At 44.0% G+C, this 20,646-nt stretch overlaps 1 protein-coding gene across 1 annotated transcript in view; it reads left to right on the forward strand.

The window, feature by feature from the left end:
• LOC311307218 (ERC protein 2) overlaps positions 1 to 20,646 on the forward strand; it is a gene marked incomplete at both ends in the record, with an annotated part of 242,748 nt that overhangs the window by 157,655 nt on the left and 64,447 nt on the right. The window contains 3 exons of the mRNA XM_084436017.1: positions 1,623 to 1,720; positions 7,817 to 7,983; positions 12,805 to 12,965. Coding sequence (XP_084292143.1) covers positions 1,623 to 1,720; positions 7,817 to 7,983; positions 12,805 to 12,965 — 426 coding nt within the window. The remainder of the gene's footprint in view (positions 1 to 1,622; positions 1,721 to 7,816; positions 7,984 to 12,804; positions 12,966 to 20,646) is intronic.

A 20,646-nucleotide genomic window follows, 5' to 3' on the forward strand; every position in this document is an offset into this window, starting at 1 on the left:
TTCAAACGCCATTTCAGATATCCACCCCCACTCTCTGGATCATAGTAGTGTTCTATGGAATTTCATATAAACATACATCTGACTCAATGGATGTCGGTTTTGGGAATAAGTCTTGTCATTTGTTTTATTACTGCCCAATCAGTGGCGCCCGACTCATTTGGTTGACCAAACCAGACTGTGAAACAACAACAACCCAGCGTGGTGCATCAATAACCTAGCAACCGTTCCGCCGGGTATTCTATTTGACACTTTATTTTAACTCCACCATTAGAGCGCCTTTATTCTTCACAATGTTGAACAAACTCAAAACTCAGTCTGGGTTTACACAAGTTAACTCTGAAATATCTACACCCATTTTTTTTTTTATTACTGTGTACATACATACATACAAACATCATACATGCATAGATACATACATACATACATACATACATACATACATACATACATACATACATACATACATACAGACATAAATACATACATACATACATACATACATACATACATACATACATACATACATACATACATACATACATACATACATACATACATACATAGAGTGGCAGTTGAATTTGTAATTTTTGACACTAGTTTGAAGGCTGCCACATGCCTCATGTGTGATTTAAGTTTGTTTGAGAACTTACTTTTGTAGAACATACCTTTTATTAGAAGGCCAAGCAAAGGCCAAAGTGTCTTACTTGGCAGGTAGGGTAGCTCAACAAGAACATGACCTTCCCTTGTTGTCTAAGGTTGTGAGTTCAAGCCCTGGGTGATGGAGAATAAACATGCTAATGCCTACTCAGGCATTGTACTGTGTGGATTTCAGACACATCATTTTAAAGATTAATTTGAGAAGTGTTAAATAATTATGGTCGGGGCAGAGACCCTGATGTATTTGTCGTTTGTCTCCTTCCTCCTTCCTCCAAAATTCCTCTGCAAAATCGGTTCCGACTCAGTGCTGCGCAGCAGCTGTAATTTATTTTGATTATGTGGTCAAAATCAGGATGTCTGTATTTGAATTTGGGGAAATATTTTATTGGGGCTGGATGGAGTTTTGTGCTGTCAGTTGGAAAGTGCAGCTCTGCCTCAACTCTCTTCCACTCATAGCTGGCAGGACCACTTTGGTGATGGCAAGGCTGTGTTCGCTGAGTCTATACTTTGTAGGTAGATATTTCTGTTTAGTGTTAGTTACTGTGGTCAAGTAATCTGCCACACTGTACTGTCTTTTTAAGGCCAGATAGCATTGCATTTTGCTTTGTGCTTTTGTGTGTTCCTATTGGCTATGTAGGTTTGTTTCTGGTGTGTTATAACTGTGTTGACTAATTGATTTGTTCTCAAGCTGCTCCTGAGGAAGAACAGGGCTGGAAGGTGAACTGAGCGCCAGGGCCAGCTGAGTGAGGGGAGTCTTTTCTGTGCTCAGCTCTTGGTACTGCAGGGTGTAGTGATCTCTCTCTCTCTTTCTCTCTACCCCCCCTTTCTCTCTCCCTTCCTCTCTCTCTTCCTCTCTCTTTCTCTCTTTCTACACCCCCTCTCTCTCTACCCCCTCTCTCTCTCCCTCTCTCTCTCACCCCAACCCCCCCCCCCCCCCTCCCCTCACCTCTCTCTCTCTCTCTTAGACAGGTACGTTCTCCTAACATTCAGAAGCAGATGGTGTCTGTGGAGAAGAGGAAAGATGGCGTGACGGACGGACATCCACACTCTATGTCTCAGGTGTGTATGTGTGTGTGTGTGTGTGTGTGTGTGTGTGAGAGAGAGAGAGAGAGAGAGAGAAAGTTTTGTTAGCTATATAGCATGTGACCCTCATGTATTGTGTGTATAGGCTGGAGTCTCTGATCTCCTTCCTCTATCTTTGGGCCAATCAGGAGCACAGCACGCTCAGAGGGAAACACAAACTCAAGCTCACTCAAGCTCACTCCCTCCCCCTCCCTCCCTCCCTCTTCCTCTCCCTCCCTCCCCCTCTCACTGTGTAGATCCACAGTTGAGTTTACGCGGGAGGGAGGGAGGGAGGGAGGGAGAGAGAGGGAGAGAGACTGAGTTTACACGGGAGTGAGGGAGAGAGAGGGGGGGGGGGGGGGCAGGGAGAGAGACTGAGTTTACACGGGAGGCTGATATCATCAGCTCATCCTTGGTCTCCATCGCGCCATGCTGCACTTCACAAACACAGAGACACCACACATCGGAAACGTTCAGTCTAGCCATTCACACACACCTCTTATCAACCCCTATCTGCATTCATTAAACACACGCGCACACACACACACATGCACACACACAGACACACACACACGCCTTATCAACCCCTATCTGTGTTCACTGAACACACACAGACACACACACACACACACACACCTTATCAACCCGTATCTGCCTTCACACACATGACAATGACACTCACAGCTGCTTGAACATATTCTCTTCTTTTTATGCTCAACCACCACGGTGATATGTACAGCGCTATCTGTCTGCTGATAAAAGACAGAGTTTAGTAACAGTGACACAGTTCTAGCCTTGCAATGTCGCAGTCACACATCATCTGCCGTATTCAGGTCTTTGTTGAAACACTATGAAATAATAAATACGTTGGTGATAAGCGCTGGGATAGAACGCTGAAATAGACTTGCACGCACACATGTACACACACACACACACACACACAGACACACACACACACACACCCCACCCGCACTCACAGTAGGACTGGGCTAGCTATCTGACAGCAGGACTGTGAGGGAGAGAGAGAGATGGAGGGAGAGAGGGACGGAGGGAGGGAGAGAGATAGAGGGGGAGGAAGAGTTAGAGGGAGGGAGTGAATAAGTGAGTGAAAGACGTGTTTATGAGAGAGCTGGTGATCAGAGGATCAGAGAAGGTGTGGAACCCTGTGAACTGGCTGGTGGAAACGTGCATTCTCTCACTCCTCACCGACCCTAGCCCTCCACGGTGATTATAATCCCTCCATCACGGCAGCCAGACCAGACCACCAAATTAGACTTCCCCTGGGAGCCATGGGTGATGATTGGTTCGACTACTGCAATTATCTCTCCCTCCCTCTCTGCCTCTATCTCTCCATCTCTGTCTATTCTCGCCCTCCTCTCTCTCCCCTCTTCATATCCCTCTCTCCAAAACTTTGAATACTTTCACCACGATCTTAATCCCCAGCCGACCTCAGTCCCTGCTCCCTGCCCCCCAAACACACGCACACACACACACACACACGCTCACACATACACACACACACACACACACACACACACACACACACACACACACACACACACACACACACTCTAGAAATCACCCACTCTGGCTAGGTTACACTCTTGGGGGTCGGGCAGTGGTACCCCCTGTCTCCATGGGGTGCATAGGTGTGTGTGTGTGAGAGTGTGCATGTGTGTGTGTGTGTGTGTGTGTGAGTGTGTGTGTGGAGAGGGGGGGGGGGGTGTGTAGGTGTGTGTGTGTCTCTGTGGGGTGGGACTGCTTGTTGATGCTGGTGCAGGGTTACTGCCTGCCTGTCGCTTCCAATTACTGCTCTGGAAGAGTGACGCACACAGCCTGGCTCTATGTGTGTTTTAAGTATGTGTGTGTATGTGTGTGTGTGTGTGTGTGTGTGTGTGTATGTATGTCTGTGTGCATGCGCGTGTCTGTCTGTGTGTTTGTGTGTGTTCCTGTAAGTGTGTCTTCTTGTGACTGTGTGTGTGTGTGTGTGTGTGTGTGTGTGTGTGTGTGTGTGTGTGTGTGTGTGTGTGATTTTGTCCCCTAATCTCCAGCTTGTCAGTAGTTTGTACTCTTCTCTCTCTTCCGTCTCTTCATTTTATTTTATGCCATTATATTACTACCCTTTCTTCTCCTCTCTCTCTCTCTCTCTCTCTCTCTCTCTCTCTCTCTCTCTCTCTCTAGTTGGTGCTCAACTAGCTTTGTAAACTACCAAACTGTATTTCTTTTATTTCTAACCATTTGGCAGTAGGCTATGACTGCCTCCGCGGCCCATGACCCCTTGACCCCACTTGACCATGACCCCTGACCCCCAATCCTCGGTTCAGACGGGACACGAAAGTGGCAAGAAGAGCAGCCAGCTTCCTTTCAGCATCCATTTTAACCAATTTAACTGTTCACACCAGCCGCGTCATGGAGGTCCGTGGCCGGCTCGCGGCCTGCAGCAATGCTTTCGGAGCCTGGTCTATTTTTCCGCAAGCCGCGACTGCATACTTGTGAAAAAAGTGCAGAGTAACAGAATCACTAGTTGACCGACAGGGAAAAATTCACTTCTGATGTCAACAGCCAGGCTCCTACTCGTGTGAGAATGGGCGCTTTGCGTCAATAGGGATACGCTCGCTGCATGATACCTCGGGAAGCCTTTACAAAGCACCTGACCATTGGACAGACCAGTCATGCGGGATCAGGAGGACCCACCTCCCTATGTAGTCACCTGTGACCCGCCGGAACAACATTCTCAGGCCTATCTCTTCCCCGTGGTGAGACACCTCACTCATATTTTCAAAGAACCAGGGTTTCTGCGATAGTATGCGAGAGAGTAACCTAAATGTATTTTACAAATATTCGCTCAGTGTCTCACCTATGGGTTAGATAAAAAAAACTACTAAACTAAACATAACTACTCCCAAATTGCAGGTAAGTCATCCGAAGCTGGCCAAGGCTGGAAACCACCTGCCCCCTAAGACCAACGGCCGACGCTGAGAACCGTGTGCGCCAAAGGAGCTGCAGTCACGTCCAGTCAGTAGAATCTTTTAAATGTATGCAGAGTTAACAAACTTGCTGCAGAACAAATGTGACTGCCACTGGAGGGTTGGTCCTGATGTCTGCAGTCCTCAAAATATGCTGGAGGGCAAAATACTTTTCTTTTTTTTCCCTATTTTCTTTTTTTTTCATATTACGAAAATCCAAGTTGTGCAGAACCCACACAATATAACAAACAACAGTTTTAAGATCACTGAATAGTCATATTTTGTCGTCAAAATCCATGTCCTGTGAGAAGTATGAACAGCTCTGAATCTTTGAAGCCCTTTTTCTCTGCTTAGTGATTTCAGGTGTAACGACATTCTCAGAAACATTTCTTCTTCAAATATTTGCAGATTTCATTGCATGGCACATCATTTGAAAATTTACAATTTGCACTGTCATAATCTGTAAAAAACTGAAAAATGATCTTGGTAGACATCAGGACCAAACCTCCTGTGGCGGTCACAAACATCCTGACGAGCCGCTGAACAAGTGCCCACGAAGTAACCAGACCTCTGGTGGGCGGCGGCCTGAGGCCCCACAGAGGCTGCAAACCTCTGCATCTATAAGCCATACATGGCCTCCACTATCCAGTGGTGCAGTCTCTATAGGTCTCCCCCTATGAGGGGAAGCCCAGGAGACAAAGAGCTGGTCTTCCGTCTCAACACTCTAGTCCTATCCAAGCAAACGCTCCATCTCAACACTCTAGTTCTATCCAAGCAACAGGCCCGGCGGAAGGCGATTGGCCGCCCTAGGCAAAATAACGACAGTGCGCCCCCGACAAGTTGTGATTTGGTGAGCGGGGGAATGCTTGCGGAGATTTGTGCACCCCTAGTGCCTCGCCGCCCTGGGCAATTGCCTTGACCATGACCCCTGACCCCCGGTCCTCGGTTCAGACGGGACGCGAAAGTGGCAAGAAGAGCAGCCAGCTTCCTTTAAGCATCCCTTTTAACCAATTTAACCGTTCACACCAGCCGCCCCTGCCAAGCAGACGCTCCGTCTCAACACTCTAGTCCTATCCAAGCAGACGCAGTGCATTGGACAGAGACAGTGGAGCCGGCGTTGCTCTATGATTACAGGCTATATATTAAGGAGTTGATGGTAGAGAATCATTATATTGTTGAAAGTAGAGAGCCATTCTATTGTTGATAGTAGAGAACCATTCTATTGTTGATAGTAGATGACCATTATATTGTTGATAGTAGAGAACCATTATATTGTTGAAAGTAGAGAGCTATTCTATTGTTGATAGTAGAGAACCATTCTATTGTTGATAGTAGATGACCATTATATTGTTGATAGTAGAGAACGATTCTATTGTTGATAGCAGAGAACGATTCTATTGTTGATAGTAGAGAACCATCCTTTCGTTGATAGCAGAGAACCATTCTATTGTTGATAGTAGAAGACCATTCTATTGTTGATAGTAGAGGACCATCCTATTGTTGATAGTAGAAAACCATTCTATTGTTGATAGTGGAGAACAATTCTATTTATTAAAACAGCAACAACAACAACAACAACAATAATAATAATAATACACTTTATTTATATAGCACTTTAAAATGTTACAGTGCTTCACAAACAAAATAAAACAACACAAAAACAACTGTAAGAGAAAAAATAAGAAGCACTAACAACACCATAAAATACAGTGAAAAGGAAGAACATAATGTGAATAAAATAAAATAAAAATACTATGACAAAAATAAATACTACTAATCAATTTTGAGAAGAGACTTCATACAGATTTAGCTTATCTGAGACTCTCAGGCAGGATGTTCCACAACTGAGGGGCCTGTAGAGCAACACCCTGTCCCCTTTGGTGATAAGGCATGTTTTTGGAATAACCAGGAGACCCCTACCCGAGGATCTCAGGCTCATAGGGGACTAGGAACAGATCTGAAATATAACTCGGAGCCAGACTATGCAGAGCTTTAAAAGTTGCTAGTAAAATCTGAAAATCAACTCGAAAAAGGACATGCAACTAGTGAAGAGAGGCAAGGATGGGAATAATGTGGTCTTGTCTCCTAGAATTAGATAATAGCCTAGCAGCAGTATTTTGTACCAGCTGGAGGTGAGAAATGGCTTTCTGGCTCAGCCCTGAGTATAGGGAGTAACAATAATCTAAATGAGAGGAAATAAAAGCATGAATGACCATTTCAACGTCTGTAAAAGAAACGAATAACCATTAGCAATGTTCAGATGGAAAAAAACAAGATTTTACAACCGTATTTAATAAAAAAAAAGGTTAGGATCAAAAATCAGGGCAAGATTAAAGGCAGCGATATAAAGTTCTCTGAGAGTATCTTCATGTTTAAACTGATTGAACATTGGTTGATTCCAGCATAAATGTATCCAGTACCATTTCATGTGTGATGGGTAATATTGACAAAAAAATATGCATTTCACTTCAAAATAGACCAGTATTATTATCTAAATACAATTCCACCTCCGAGCTTGGTGTGTTTGTTTTGGGGTTCTGTGCTTGGTGTTTTTTTCTTTGAGGTGTGTTTGTTTTGGGGTCCGGTGCTTGGTGGGACCCCTGGCCTCCAGACAGCTCTGCTCCTGCAGCCAAGTGTGAACGTGTGAACATGTGAATGTGTGGGTGTCTGGAGAGAGAGGTAGAACAAGGAGGAGAGGATACTGATGGACAGAGAGAGAGAGAGAGGAGGGAAAGAGGAGATGAGAGGGTTTGTTATTTCTATCCGTTTTTCTTCACAGAACAGCACAGCTTCACTTGCGCGCGCGCACACACACACACACATGCGCACACAGACACGCACACACACACTCCCTCTCTCTCTCTCTCCTATGGTAAATGTGTCAGTAGCTTGTACTCATTCTCTCTCTTCCGTCTCTTCATTTTATTTTATGCCATTATATTACTACCCTTTCTTCTCCTCTCCCTCTCTCTCTCTCTCTCTGACCAGTGGATTGGGATTTAATCTTTTGCTTCCTTCCACAGACTGAGTGACTTTGACCTTCCCAGATGGATGTTCTCTAGTTGTGTTGTTGTTTATTCTCTAGTTGTGTTGTTCTTAATCCTGTAGTTGTGTTGTTGTTTACTCTGTAGTTGTGTTGTTCTGTCCCTGGCTATGCGCCTCCTCCCAGGAGGCTGTGGAGACGGCGGAGAGGATCCGGGATCTGGAGGCGGCACTGAACGACAGCATGAACACCTCCGTCCACAGGGAGGCGCTGTGGGCACAGGAGGAGGCTGTGCGAACGCAGGCACAGATGCAGGTTGATGTGCACACAAACACACACACATACGCGCACACACACACACACGCACGCACGCACACACACACACACACACACACACACACACATACATACAAACACACACACACACACACCACTTTCTATTTTACAAGCTATGTCTGTCATGGCTCCATCTCAAACACACTTCTCATCTGATATCAACAGTACACCACATCGCACCACAACACTGAAGACTTTAACAAAGACTGGAGAATTGATTTGCCCCTCCATGTGGTCAAAGAAGGAACTGCAGTTTGACTCCACAAATCCATTCTCTCTCTTCTTTTTCTTCTCCAGCTCACTTATGTGTGTTCTTCAGTGTCTTCTCTCCTGTATTCTAACTTTCAGCCCTTTCTCCATTTCTCCTACAGCGCTGTGCTGAGTGTGTGTGTGTGTGTGTGTGTGTACTAAGGATGCACCAAGACATCATTATCTGTATCTGTTCAACCAACACAATTATTTGGATCTGTATTCGGATAGAAACCGGACGTGGGTTTGGTTTATACCGGAAGTCACATTAAATTGTATTTTCTAACTTATATAATATTAATTGGCAATGCAATTTTTGAGCCTGAAAAGCATCACATTGATTTGATACTGGCATATAATTAGTTCTGAAATATATTTCCACATCCTCATACTTTTCATCTCTCCCTCTCTCATATTTCATTTTTATCTAAACACATTTTCCTGAACTGTCTGACCATATAAATGAAACATTCTGTTTTGCACTGGAAATACAAACTATAATTAAAAACTACAGATTCTAGGACTCTAACTACAGATTCTAACTGTAACTTACCTGTCTGTCGTTCTGTCTCTCTCCCTCTTGTCTCTCTCTATCTTGTCTCTCTCATCTCCCTCTCTTGTTCCCCCTCTCTCAATATTGATCCTGCAGTCCTGTAGGGATGTTAACCGTTTAACCGATAACCAGATAATAATTTTAACCCATTAAACTTATTTAAGTCAATTTTTGAATTTATGTGCATAGCCCATCAACTGTAGCCTGGGTCCAGATGTTCGAATCCGCCCACTAAAAGTTGACTGATTCTAAATTTAAAGCTCTGTATGATATCAGGCTACATCAACTGGGATGTGGGGGAAAACAACTTTCAAATCCAACAGTAGAGATGCCATTTCCATTTTCCATTTACCATTTCAGATGCCAGCTGTCACATGACTAGCAACATTCTCTCTCACAGAGTCAGATGACAACATGGAGTGAGCAAAATGGAGTTTGGACATGAATGAAGTGTACTGCAAAATGTTCAATGCTGTTTTAAAACCTAGCAACAGTATTATGACAATGCAAGCAGCAGTACCACTTATGTACTGTAGTAAACATCCACAAGCCACATTTCGTTTCAGACTGAGTGTACTGTAGCCTATTTTTTTAAGGTATTGTCTAGTTGACAATAAAGTTATGTTATGGCTCTAGCCATGTTTTTTTCCACATAATGTTACTGCAGTGGATATAAAGTCTGCTGGTGGAACACACTTTCAAATCCATACCTACAGAAATGGAATGACTAGCTAACATTAGCTGAATTAAGAAACTTGCTGCTTGACCTTTCAACTTTATCTGACAACGGGTGAGTGAAAATGTGTCCTCCTTAAGGGCTGGCTGTAGCCATTGCCAGTGGTCTCTTATCGGATTAACGCAGCGTCTCCTGTGATTCACTCACCAATTTAACAATATGCTAATGCGGATGACGCGCATGGTGGTGAGCTAACCCTCCTCAAAACAGACTAGCCCACCTCAACGCAGATTAGCCCAACCCACCTTAACACAGACCAACCCTAACCCACCTCACTACAGACCACCCCACCTCAACACAGACTACTCCTACCCCACCTTAACACTGACTACCTCACCTCAACACCGACTGCCCCTAACCCACCTCAACAAAGACTACCCCTAGCCCACCTCAACCCAGACTTCCCATATCCCACCTCAACAAAGACGGCGCTGAGTGGGTGCGCTCCGCATATTGCAATACCCCATGCATGAGCACACATGCAAGTTTGCAGACACGCAATGCTTGCTACTCCTGAGTCTCTTTGCATTTTGCCCAAAACGTTTTATAATCACGAAAATATCTGCTGGTTCGTGACAATGGTACAATTATTTTGATTAATTTTGTAACTATTTCAAGAAAGTATGGGATAGTGGGGTGGCGTGTGTGTGTGTGTGTGTGTGTGTGTGTGTGTGTGTGTGTGTGTGTGTGTGTGATGAGTGTCCTGGTGTGTGTGTGGTGAGTTTCCCCCTGGTATGGGTGTGTGTGCGTGTGTGTGTGTGTGCACATCTGAATGAGAATGACCTTGCATTACTTATGACTGCCACAAGTAATATGAGAGCTCTGCTTAGAACCAGTATGAACACACGCACACACACACGCACACACACACACACACACACACACACGCACACATGTCATACATACTGTCAGCGCAGAATAACATGGTTCTTTCAACTCCCTGTTCCTAGTGACCTTCAACCTGTCCTGCTCTCCACTATCCAGCTAACATACAAGCAGGCAGACTGCACTTCTCCTGTGGCTAGTTGCTAGTGTCTGTTTGTGTGTGTGCGTGCGTGTGTACGTGCGTGCGCGCGCGTGTGTGTGTGTGTGTGAGAGAGAGAGAGAGAGAGAGAGAGAGTAGAGTAGAGTGGTGTGGTTCCAGGTCTAAATCATCACCTGACCCAGGCGCTGCCAGACTCATATTCTCACATTCCCCACCTCTCCTGGAGTAATCAGTCTCATGATGTGTAATACTCTGAAAGTCTCCCATCACCCGTAGGTAATGCCCCCCCCACCCACCCCCCCGCCGTCCAGGGTCACTAGACTTCACACCCTCAACCCGCCTCTCACACTCCCGTCTCTCCTCTCTTTCTCCCCCATCTCTCCCTCTCTCTCTACCCTGCCCCCTCTCTCTCCCCTATCTCTCTCTCTCTCTCTCTCTCCCTGTCTGTCTCTCCCTCACTCCCCTCTCATGTCTCTCCCCTCTCTCCCCCTGTCTGTTTGTCTTCCTCTTTCTCTCACTCCCCCAGTCTTCCTCTCTCTCCATCTGTGTGTGTCTCTCTGTCTTTCCCTCCCTCTTCTCTCTCTCTCTCGTGGTGTTTGAACTAGGCCTTTGAACCAGCAACACCGACACGAATGGACAAGAGGGATTTGCCCGTCCTCCTGAGCCGCCCAATCAGCTTAGCGACTAAAGGGGGCTTTACGGCGGTCTGGGCGAGCCTTAGTCCCGCCGAGGGGCTTTCCCTTGAAGTTGAGCTAAATTAGCACGCACAGGCTCAGGGCTAAGCTGATTAAGACTCTAATTTCACTAAAACGCATTGTATTCCATATTAATGATGTGATTGTGAAGGGCTGATGTAGGGGTCCGGGGAGCGGGGGGTGGAGTCAGGCTGGGGGGGTGCGGGGGGGGGGGTGGTTGGGGTGGGGGGGGGGTGTAGGGTTTGGTTATCTATGAGACTGTTTGAGTAGCGCTTCAGCCCAAACGATTGCATCCGGGTGGAAGTGGGAGTTGAGTTCTCAGTGTTCTCAGGGTCTTCTCAGTGTTCTCTCAGTGTTCTCAGAGTGTTCTCAGGGTGTTCTCAGTCTTCCCTCAATGTTCTCAATGTGTTCTCAGAGTGTTCTCAATGTTCTTTCAATGTTCTCAGTGTTCTCGTGGTGTTATCACTGTTCTCAGAATGTTCTTGGTGTGTTTTCAGTGTGTTTTCAGTGTTCTCAGAGTGTTCTAAGTGCGTTTTCACAGTAACCTGGGTTGTCTCATGAAAACAGAAAAGCAGAAAATATCTCCCTATAGACATTGGAGTTAAGACCACTGTTCTTGCCCCCATTTTCCGAACGTCTTTCCCTCTTTTTCTCTCTTCCTTCTTCTCTCGCTCATTCCCTCTCTCACAGATGTGTTCTCATATCTGACATCTGGGCAACACACCTACAGAGAGAGAGAGAGAGAGAGAGAGATGGGGGAAATGTGTGAACGATTTGAACGACTTCATAAAGGAGGCCCACTCCTTATTATTAACCCTAACCCTTATTTCATGTCGTACCCCATGGAGTGCCTTCAACCCCCCTCTCTTTCTCTCTCTCTCTCTTCTTTTCTCTCTCTCATCCTCGTGCAGTTTTCATGATGATTCTGAAACTATCAGAAAGTAGTAGAGCTCCGTCTAGTTTAACCATGTGTCAAATCCTGCAGCAGAGTGGAGCACTTCCTGTTTCCCAATGAGAGACTTACTGTCTGGGGATAATGATGGCCCCGGGTCATATCCTGTCTCTCAGACAGCAGGTTGTCAGGTTCAACAGATAGGACCTCACAGCTGGGGGAGGGGGGGGGCTGATGGTCTGTGTGTAAGTGTGTGCGTGCGTGTGTGTGTTGTGTGTGTGCACGTGCATGTATGTATGTATGTGTGATTGTGTGCGTGCGTTTGTGTGTGTGTGTATGTGTGCGTGCATGTGTGTGTGTGTGTGTGAGTATGTGCAGGAGGGGTAGATCCTTCTCACCTGCTGCAAAGTAGAAACACACTTGACCGTGTTGAAGGGAGCGAAGGAGAGAGGTGAGGGTGTGTGACCCTCGTTTCCAGAGCAGGGTCGTTGGCCATGTCATTCAGCTGACCTTTGACCCCTTGTAATTTCACCTCTTCACCTCTGTCAGGCACCCATTACAGGGCCTGTTCACCTCTCCCGGCTAGGAGAGTGGTGTGTGTGTGTGTGTGTGTGTGTGTGTGTGTGTGTGTGTGTGTGCGTGTGTCTGTGTAGATAACCTAATGTGTGTGTGTGTTTGTGTGTGTCCCAGTTGGAGGAGCTGATGTGTGCCCTAGAGAGGACCCGGCAGGAGCTGGACAGCACCAAGCAGCGCCTCTCCTCTACCCAGCATACCCTGCAGGAGAGGGACGGTCACCTGACCAGCCTAAGACAGGAGAGACGCAAACAGCTGGAGGAGATCCTGGAGATGAAGTAGGTCTCTCCCTCTGTTGCTCTCTGTGTGTCTGTCTGTCTCTCTCTCTCCCTCTCTCCATCTCTCCATCTTTTCTCTCTGTCTCTCTTTCAATTAAGTTCAGATCGATTGAACAATGTTTACATTGCCAAAAGCAAGTGGAAAAAAAAAAAAAAGATATACTGTATATATACTATATATATATATATATATATATATATATATATATATATATAAACAAAACAGAACAGAAACATAGGATGTAAACTGTGCAACAATGTGCAAATAGTTGAAGTACGTTGGATGAGATATGTGTTGTTCTGCCCCTCCCCATCTCTCTCTCTCCTCTTTCATTCCCTCCTCTCCTCTATCTCTCCCACTTCTCTCTCATCCCTCTCTTTCTAATTTGTATTTTTCTGAACCCCAACGTGTAACCCTGTTTATAAAACGGGTAGCTCAAATCAAGCAATCTGATTGGTTCACAGCCGCGGTATATTTACCATGTACCATGGCTATGACATCAAAGTTGGGGCGGGGTCTAATGATCATAGGGTCGGCGGTTCGAATCGCGGTTCCTCCTTCTGACATGTCGAAGTGTCCTTAGGCAAGACACTGAACCCCAAACTGCTCCCAGTGAGCAGGCTGGCACCTTGCATGGCAGTTGCCGTGAAAGGGTGAATGAGAGGCCTTCATTGTAAAGCGCTTTGGATGAAAGCTCTATATAAGTGCAGTCCATTTACCATTGCACAATTTAGTATGACTCTGCATCTGACCGCCCCAGAAAATGTTGTCAAAAGCAGTTGTAATTTTGGCTCTGCAATTGTAAATATGCCATTTCATGGAGTTTTTCAGGCTAGAAAGTAACCATGTAGATTCCCAATATGTGGTCAGTTTGTCAAAATGTAAACAGAGATTTGTTGGAGTTTCCTGGCAGGCTGGGTCTGTGTGGGTCCACTAACAGCTGAATGCACTCTGGCATATCCGCATTGTTTTGCAGTTTCTGACACATGTAAAGTTATTCTGCGATTTCACACAGTGTTATTTTTTGGGGCAATTATTCTTATTCCAAGAGTGAGCCAGCAAAACAGACTGGTATGTGAAGAGGCAATTCATGGATTTGGATTCCTCACATATCATTCCGTCCACATCGCAATGAATGTAGGCTACTTGAAGCTACGACTGAGTGACACCATCAACCATGCATATTTGACATGATGTGAAAGAAGTTATTGATATGGGGACAATGAGGCGTCTGGCTGATTGTTGGCTAGCATAAGTTTTGTTCGCAGTTCGTTTTGACAACTGGAGATTTTATATGTTGCACAGAAAATATGCAGTAGCCTAATGTTAAAGGAGTAGTAAAGGGAAAATGCATGTTTAGCCCTGTTTTAAGGTTACTTATGATCATATACAATGGTTCAGATCAAAACGTTGACAAAGCTAGCATTTTCGAGAAAGTTCATAATTGTTAAATAATAATAATAATAAGTACAATAACAATAAGTACAATTATAATTATAATAAGTTCATAATTGACCACCGTTTTGGTCATACAATGGATGTGGATGGGCATCTTGAAAGATCATTCAAAAACATGTTAAACTCTCGATTTCAAAGACAAGAAGTTCACCGAGGGTGTAATTGGTGTCCGTTGGTGTTCTGACATCAAATTCTCCGCAAAGTATGAATTCTGTAGGGTTTTATTGATCATTTTATGAAATCCATTGACTTGTATTGAAGCGACCGTTGTAGATGTGTAGATCAATCCGCAGAGGGGATTCAGGAAGCGGAACTACTTACGGTAGCTATTGTTATTGTTTATGTTGCTAGGCTACCTAGTTTGCGGATGTTTACACACGTACAGATGTGGGAAGTTAGAAATGTCACATGCTGCAGCATTTCACCTTCGTGGTATTTGGCAGGGAAATCCCGTTGGAAATCTCGTGGGATTTCAAACGGATGTTATTTCGTTTTAGTGATGCACCACTGCCAGGTGGCGTCTTTGAGCAGATTTAGCAGGCTGGACTCAGCGTTTTTCTCCTATAGTCTACGAATGAAGCATCATTAAATTTCACATTCTTTAATTTAAATGCTCTGTTGTAAAGCACTTTGAGCTGAATTTATCTGTATGAAAGGTGCTAAACAAATAACGTTTAATTGTTATTATTACCTTGTTCTCAAACACATGTTTTCTCCATCTGGGTGTAATTTATTATTACGAACACATATCTAGGCCTACAGTAGCCTATCGGTAACTGACGTCGGGTCAAGACATGATGGCTGTTAAGTCAAATGCGCAAAATAACAGTATTGTAAATATATTTGTTAGTAAATATGTGGTGAACGTTAGGATTTAGCGTTTTGTTTCTGGAACGCATTCAACTGGTAGGCTACTCTAAACCCCGGAAGTAAATTGATTGAAGACGGGGCACCAGCTAATGTAGCCAAGTCTGAGCGCATATAGCTTCAGCACGATACAAAGAAATAATAAGCTTGATCGGAGGTGTGGATCCATACAAAATTGACATAGTCGCCATGAGTAAAGATCACTCATTGCCAATCATATCCGGACATTAACTATCTTGTGCATATAGAGCGGCAGGTTTGACAGTGAGTGCATTCACATGCACACTATAGCTACGCCGGTCATAACCCGATAATTGTAATAATGCGTTTATGAAAGAAATGGTCTTGTGAACGCCTTTATCTGATTTCCAAAATCGAGGTAAGGTCTTAACACTAGAACCGCCAAAGACGTCCATTGGACGATTGTGGGTTTTCATTTGCACATAACTATATTTTAATAAAACATTAAAGTCCACCTGTCAATGACTTTCCCTAAAAGTGTGTTCTGTTGCACCCCCTATTGTTAAATTATAAATAAATAAAAACATACACAATATTTTGTTATTTGAATGATCTTGAATATATATATTTATTTATACCTATATCGGCCGCCAGCCGTTCAATGAAGGGCTATCGGAATGCGCAGTCTTGTGCTGGCTACAGCCTAATATCACAGTTTTGCACTATGTAGGCTATTATAAATGTGTATTATTCATTGGGGGAGCTTGGACTCGCTGGGGACTGGTGGAGAGACGCATGCGTCTACAGAGCCTGTAGACACATGCTACAGAGCCTCCCCAGACGCGACATCCTCCAGTTGGCTGAAGAGCTGCGCGCTCTGGCGTCCAAACAGCCACCGGCGGCGCCCCTCGCAGTGTCCACAGAAGAATATCCCCCCAAAAATACCTGCATGGTGAAGACAAGCTGCAGCAAGAACAGAACTGTCTACCAATGCATGAAGTGCACCATAGCTGTCTGTGGCAGTTGCACTGCCAAGGTGCAGAGGATATGTGCGAAGTGTATTTGAGCTGCCGCCTCAACCGTGCGTAAGAGCAGAGCGCATCAACTCGTGTATAGCCTACAACTAGTAGCCCATAGCCATTAAAACGGCTTATTGTTTTATTCATATATCAACTGGATAATTCGATAATAATGAGTAGCCTAGTAGGCTATAAAAGGAATTCAATAGGGCGCCTTAAGTTGTAGCCTACAGTACAAGACGCATAGGCCTAGCCTACCGTAAAAAGCGTTGCGTTCTCATAGGCCTATATTAACTTAGATAATTATTCATTAGATAAGTATTATGTATCTACGTTCTATGCTGCATCTGTACAGTAGACTACTGTTTTATTTGGATCTTTGGCCAAAATGCTGTTCTTGTAGCCGTTTCATCGATTCTTCTCATTTTGTGAATATATTCTTTCTCTATATTCAGTGCGGCCTAGGCTTTATTCTAAAAAATATGAGAAAGGCCTACAGACACATACAAATCATATGTTGCTTTTAGTAACATTAAAAACAATGCAAATGCAAATCATGCAAAGTTGAAAGGCCACGACTTCATCAGTTAGGCTAGTGTTGGCATGATCTAGGCTATAGATGCTCAGGTCATAATGTCCGTTGAAAATAATTCCCTCCAAGCACAATTTGAATTTTATTAAAATAGGCTTAAATTAAATTTCCACATTCTGATTCCTTCTATATAATAAAACATTTTTTTTAAATGTGTAGCCTAGGCTATAGGCTTCTGCGATGAACAAAACAGCCACAATGTAGCCTGCGAGAGGGCAGTCTACCATAAAGTGTATACCCTAACCATAATGTAATATCTAGACTACATGCATTGTGGTATTTCTTCATATAGCCCAGCCTGCCTATCAATTGTTTCTCAATAAACAGTTATGTCATCCTCTGAGTCCGAATAAGTAGGCTATAGACCGGCAGCTCTAAATGTCTTCCCAATCAATGAGACGTGGTTGTAAAAATTATGTTTTATTGATGAAATAAATGTCCACACATGCATGCGCCATCTGACTATCTCACCGCTCGCCAGCGAACCTGGACTAGACTATTGTAACACCCACCCCCCCCCCCCCCCCCCTTTATAAATTATTAATTAAAAAAAAAACTGGATGGACCGGTTTATTAGCCCTGGATCGTGGGGGAGGGGGTAGCCTACGTTTGCGGGTGCTTTTTTGATTGATGCTTTCCTCTAGACGTGTTGCCATTCATTTAAACCACCATCTCATCTAGACTACTTCTGTTGCTGCATTTTTACATTTATGCTTTCATGATTTTAGAGCGCTATCAACATTTTCCAGGATTCCAATAAGTCCATCCATTCATCCAACTTTGTGCTGAGCGCAGCGCAGGCTGGTAGCCTTCTGTCAAGGATCACGACTGATGCACTCCCTTAACACGTCTTGCAACTCCCCAGACCATCAAGAGAATTTCAATATGAAAGACCTTGGGGTATTCCAGGAGGTAGCCTAATGTAGCAAGTCGTCGGTCTTCATGACGCACTGTTATGCTTGTTTGCTGTGTAGATCCAGTCATAGAAGCGGGCATCTCGTCCGGCGATTTGAAACAGCTGGTCAATTCACCCCAACAAGAATAGCCAAGAGAAGGACAAAAATTAAACCACAAACGTTACTGCTGGTCTTGAAACAACTGTGTTAGCCTAGTTCCACATGAGAACACTCCTCGGTCCAATTCCGTATAGTAGATCAGCCTGTGTCCATGTAGTTGCTAGTTAACTGGTGTGTACATTCCATGAATATCCGAAGCAATTATTACATATGTAGTTCACTATATGGGTAACACTACATAGGGAATAGGGAGTGAGTGAACCATTTCAAACACATCTCTAGTCAGCTCCGTTAGCTAGCTTACTCGTCCTGATGCCATGTTCCATATGAGAACACTCTGCTAGCTAGCTAGTTAGCCTACTGTATTAAACCTCTACTTGTCCCGATACCTTGTTCCATACGAGTTAACAGATAACCCGACGACAGTTACAGAGATAGATACTATAGATGGATAGGCTTTGTTCGTAATAATTAAATTACAACCAGACAGAGAACAAGAGTTCATAGTTGTTAGCTAACTGATACAGTAGTTAGCTAGCTAGCTGACGTCTGACCCTTGTGACACGTGAATTGTGTTTTTTTACGTTGCAGTCTAGCTTACAATAGCTTCCGTTCACAACCATTCCACATTTTTTCTGATTTTATGGTGCGTTCGTTTATAACTGGGAGGTGGCAAATTGCGACTTGCTACTAGGAATGATTAAATAAAATGCTGCATGAACTCGCACTTCCTCGTCGCAAATTCGGATATGTTTCTCAGCCCCCAGTTGCCGGCTGATTTCATATATAATATAATATCATATCATCATGATATCATTCGCTATAGCTCGAATGCACACAGGTCGGAGGTAGGTATTTTGCCACTTGCGACTTGCCACGTCCGACCACAAACGAACGCACCATAAGGTCCCATGGCGGTTTTCTCTTCCTACTTCTGCCTAAGCACTCCACAATACCACAATACAATGGTGTCATGTTTTACCGAAGGATAAGTGAAGAAGACGGTATCTATCAGTGGCTAAAGCAGTTAGCTAATGTTAAGATCATTCCTGTAGCTGCTTTGTTGCTAATGCGAGTTCGTCTCCGTTCCTGCCCGAGAAACAGAAGTTTAGCATCAAAATAGCTACAGGAATCATCGTTGTAAAGTTAGCTATCTGCTTTTTAGCCACTGACAGCTACCGTTAATATTATGGAAGCTGCTGTCGTGAGCTAACTTGCTATCACGGTCTTATCGTGCAGCTTCACAGCCTGCTATTAGCAGACAGCACTAAAGTTGACAAAATCACACTTGCACATCATTAGAATTCCAACCATTTATATGGTATTTATCATTCAACTAAACATGGAACCTGAATACTACCTGATATTTCAACCTGCTGCCATCAGTGATCGGCGCGTCTGTTTGTTTGCGTCATGAATATCCTACGCAATGACATTCCATGTAGTGTCCCAAAACTGTTAAATCATTCCCTATGTAGTTCACTATGAGTAGCACTCAATACATCCATGGTAGCACTACATAGGGAATAGGGAGTGAGTGAACCATTTCAAACACAACTCTGGTCAGCTCTGTTAGCCATCTTACTCGTCCTGATGCCATGTTCCATATGAAAACACTCAGTTAGCCTACTGTATTAAACTTCTTCTTGTCCCGACACATGAGTTAACAGATATAGACCCGGCGACAGTTACAGAGATATAAACTATAAATAGATAGGCTTTGTTCGTAATAATTAAATTACAAATAGACAGAGAACAAGGAGTTTGAGAACGGTAGGCTCATCTAATGTGCGAGATGAGCTACAGCAATGGGTCAATGAGTAGTATTACTGCGCCCACTATGGGCATGCGAGCGGTGGTGCGGAATGCCGTAAAGCGCCTGTTAGAATACCGCGGGTCAAGTTACATTCTTATGTTCTCACATCTGTATGTGCTGCGACTAAATAGTTCTATGCTAAATATTTTAAAAAGCCTTTCCAGATGAACTAGAATCTTACTTTATGGCGAATTATATGTCAGAACGCCAACTAACACCTAGGTGAGTTTCTTGTCTTTGAAATCGAGAGTTTAACATGTTTTTGAATGATTTTTCAAGATGCCCATCCACATCCATTGTATGACCAAAATGGTGGTAGAGCAATTATCAACTTTCTCGAAAATGCTAGCTTTGTCAACGTTTTGATCTGAACCATTGTATATGATGGGTAGACAATACCAGACAGCTAAGACCATCAGGACCAATACCTTTACTGGCCAGATCACCTTCTAATACCAGGGGCCTCATTTATAAAGGCTTCGTTATTTATAAAAAATATCTTATAAAAAAACTTCACATGAGAATGACGGAAAATGTGCCCTTCTCCATGCACACTCTGACTTAATATGTAAGTACATTTCTGGAGAAATTACAAACTGTGACTCTGATGGCAGATGGATGAAACTCGAAAAGCTGTGAAATTGATAGGCCCTATACCTTGTGTAAAATAAATTGACATTACCTCTCCCTTATAGACCTACCTCTCAATTGTATATATATAGCTCCCTGAATATGCCGCGACTTAAATATGAGGAGACGTGCAGCGTTTATGTCAGTAATTCTGATGCAGAAGCAGAGACAGCTTGTTTTGAGAAGTTTGACTGTGCTGTTGTGCCGCGATGTTGTCACTCTTTTTTTAACATTATATCATATATTAAGAGATAAATGTTGGCCTACTATTTGAAACCTCACTCTCCTCACCTCTAATGGGCATGATTTAGGATTATAAAC

This window comes from Borostomias antarcticus (genome assembly GCF_949987555.1).
Source record: "Borostomias antarcticus genome assembly, chromosome: 3".
NCBI lineage: Eukaryota > Metazoa > Chordata > Actinopteri > Stomiiformes > Stomiidae > Borostomias > Borostomias antarcticus.